The 3497-nt window shown below is 46.5% G+C and overlaps 1 protein-coding gene across 1 annotated transcript; it reads right to left on the bottom strand.

Moving 5' to 3' along the window:
* Positions 1-902: 902 nt before the first annotated feature.
* Positions 903-3261, bottom strand: LOC135617242 (uncharacterized). The gene has a single exon (XM_065117268.1). It carries the CDS (start codon positions 2776-2778, stop codon positions 1192-1194), a length of 1587 nt encoding a protein of 528 aa, XP_064973340.1. The 5' UTR covers positions 2779-3261; the 3' UTR covers positions 903-1191.
* Between the last annotated feature and the right edge of the window lie 236 nt (positions 3262-3497).

Here is a 3497-nt window from a genome sequence, read left to right as displayed (position 1 = left end):
AGATATGTTTTTAAGTGGAGTGGAAGATTAAAATGAGCCTGTAATTAGCAAGCATCATATAGCTTCCCCTACCATCGCCAATGGCAAGGAGGAGACAGAACATGGTAGAGGGAGCAAAGAATAGGTTGATAAAGATTTAGATTATCAGATGAGTGTATTGTAGATCAATGACTCGGGCTCAATGATAATTAAATTATCGGAGAGTTATCTTATCAGATTAGATCCTATTGATAATACAAGAACTTTCATGTTCAAAGGAACAAATCCATCTCCAAAACACAACAGCTAAATAGGGTTTAGAAAATCTAGTTCTTCCCCTTGCAAGTAGAACAAGAAGACAGCACAGGGGCAGTTGAGGCACAGAAATGTGCAAAATGATTCAAGGAGTTCCCCATGTCTCAATTCTAAGTTTAAGATCATAACAAAATTGGATCAAGCCAATTCTGTGGGATTTACTGTGTCACTAAATGCTTTACCACATGAACACAATTGATAAGCCCACAATGGGAGACTAGAATGCTGTCAAAATCTTGAAGACTACCAGACAGAAGAGCCACAAAGATGTGCTACATCATCAATCCTTGCCCCCAAATGCAGCATTGTATCAGGAAATAAGCCAATTAAATGTGGAATCACCCCAGTGAAATACATATAGAAGAGTCAATTTAATGAAACATAAAGTAGCAGAAATTTTAATAGGTCATCATTTTAAGACTGCATAAAATTATACAAACATAACATAAGAAGAAAATATCCAACATAAACTGATCTTAACAATTTGTACTACAAAAATGCTTTTGTTTGTTTTGTCGAAAGAGCTACAATTGATGGGGCTGATATGCCAATACACTGATGAATTTTACAAATCAGCAGTTGTGCCTACAAAATCATCACAGGCAATATGAAAAAAATTTTGATCCTTGTACCGAAATAAACTGGAGAAATCAAACAAGTACCAAAAAATCATTACCGTGTTTCATAAGTGAACAAACGTCCACTGAACCCACTTTATATCATGACTGAACATCACAAAATACCAGTCAGTCAATGAAACAAAGTTCATTGTTCCATGAGAAGCACACATGGAAAGGATGAACTTTCATTTCATATTTTCCTTTTTATGATTCAGAGTTAGTAATCAATGGAAAATTGACCATGGCAACCAACCAATACATACAAAATCACAGCCTATCAAGTCAACAAAAGTTCATTAGCACCGAGATGAGGAGGGCGCATACAAACACGAACCTCGTGTTCTTCGGGTCCAACGCTATGTTTAGGGACCATTATCTCCAAAACAGTTCCAGATTCGTCATAGTAAGCTTCCAGCTTAGCATCTTCGGGAATCCGTGTAGCTAGTGGTATTTCTCTCACAAATTCCCCTGGAGGACAATGCTCCGGAGAACGATCAGTCAGCTTGAATGTTCTATCATGTCGCTTTATGTAAGGCATCCGTGCAGTACTGACACATGATATCTTCACTATCCCATGTGTGAGATTGTTTTTCCAGGATACCTTCACCCGCTGTTGATCAGAAAAAGGCAAGCTAACCATGATCAAGTATCCGTCTTTATCCTCATATATTGTCTTTGCAGCAGTCACTGGCCCACAAGCATGCCTCATTACACCAGTAAACTCATTTACCCATGATGGTTCAGCTGGATGAACTTCAATATCTTGAGGTCTGTCCAAATATGGAGTGCCAGACATACAACCATCCTCATTCACCGCATGGGCAAAGAAATCCTTTCTGCGTTTGCTGCACACGGGCGAAAGGTCCATGCAATCTCCACCTGCATGGTTTGATGGTTGTGTTGACAGATTGAGACCTGACCCATTTGGCAATTTCCTTGAACTGGGATGTGATGCGCTCTTCGAAGGAGGTGGAGGTCTCTCCAGCTCAAAATCTGTGCTTGGAAGATTCCTCCATGATTCAAAATCACTGGCTTCAGGTGGGATCAAGAAATTCTGGTCTCTGCCAGTGAGCTCCATCCACTTCTTGCGATCGGCCTCTGAGACCATAGAGAGGTTCGGCAACCTCACAATTTCGATCCCATGGACGCACTGTGGATTTGACAGACCCCTGTATTGCTTCCTCTGCATCCGATGAGAACGCACAAAACCCTTATCAACACTGAAAGGGAACTGGGGCTCCCCTAGGCGTGAGTGCCCATTCATGTAGCTCCGCAGCTGCATCTTCCCCAGCACGTTCTCCGGGCGCTCCTTGAAGGCCCACATGTACATGTTCTCCATGTCATGCTGGACAAGGAACACATCAAGCCGCAGGTCGGACTTGTCGAATCCTGAGACTCCATTTGCGTCACGGACGACCTTGCCCTTTGATTTCTCGGCAAGCACGGGCTTGAAGTAGAAGTTGAAGAAGAACCACGCGCCCCATATGCTGTCCCCTCGTTTGGCGCACTTGCGAGACACAGCGGCGCCACCAACGGCACCGGCCTTGGGGAGGTTGAGGACCGGTTCGGGGTCATAGATCTGAGGCCCGAGACCGACGTCCAACATGTCCAAAGCGTCAGGGTTCCAGGGCTGCTGCGGAGGGGACCTGTCGACCGAGAGCGGGAGATTGATGTCAGGCGGGCCGGAGAGGACGCTCTGCTGGCGCTGCTGGATGATGGAGAGCTCATGGTCGCAGTCGTCGCGGGCGGAGACGGCGATCCCCAGCGAGCCAGCGGGGTCCATGGAGAGGAGGGTGGAGGGAGGGTGGTGGCGGCGGTGGTGATTATCTTCCATGGACAGGGTGGTGAGTATGGGTTCGCCCATGGCATGGTCTTCCTCGCCCCTCTCCGTCTCTTCCTCCGCTTGATCACCTCCTCGCCTCTTCCGTTCCTATCTATCCGGTGTGGTTGGAGATCCACAAGACCCAACAGAAGCATCCCATAAAACACCCTCACGATTCTATTCCATAAATCCCACCGCCAAACCCCCAACCAAACAAATCAAATTCCTTCCTTCCCCTTCCCTTCCTCCCCAGAAAGATCCCATTAACCAATTCCTCCCACAAAAACAAGAAAGAGATGGATCAAACGAACGTTGTTCTAACCCACGAAAAGAACGGATTGGGGTGGGATCTCCTTCAGAGGATTACCTTTCGGAGCTCGAAAGAGACGAAGAGGGTTAAAACGATGGAAGAATAGCACAGCCTTGGAGCTTCTACGACGATCGCCGTCTTCATGCGGGCGGTGTAATCCGCGAGGGATGACAAACGAGAGGACGAGAAAGAGGTGGACGAGGGAGCAGCGAGGTAGAACGCCAAACGGTGACGGGGCGCCGTTTAAGAAGCCGTCGCGACGGACGCGGCCTCCACCGGATGAGCCCCGATTTGGCCGTTAGTTGACGGTAACATCAAGCTTTTGTGTTTTGTTTTTGTTTTTGTTTTTGTTTTTGTTTTGTGTTGTCAGAGGCCCCTCTCTTTCATCAGTCCAGAGATGACCCCCTTAAATGGATCGGATCCCGCTGAGCCACATCCGATAAGAGAGCGC

This window comes from Musa acuminata, chromosome BXJ2-7 (assembly GCF_036884655.1).
Source record: "Musa acuminata AAA Group cultivar baxijiao chromosome BXJ2-7, Cavendish_Baxijiao_AAA, whole genome shotgun sequence".
Classification (NCBI taxonomy): Eukaryota; Viridiplantae; Streptophyta; class Magnoliopsida; order Zingiberales; family Musaceae; genus Musa; species Musa acuminata.
Note: the sequence above shows the minus strand (reverse complement) of the source record. Positions and strands in the feature narration are given on the sequence as shown.

Bases quoted from the DNA above. Each gene is read 5' to 3' on its own strand.
- LOC135617242 (XM_065117268.1), bottom strand. From the start codon at position 2,778: ATGGGCGAACCCATACTCACCACCCTGTCCATGGAAGATAATCACCAC.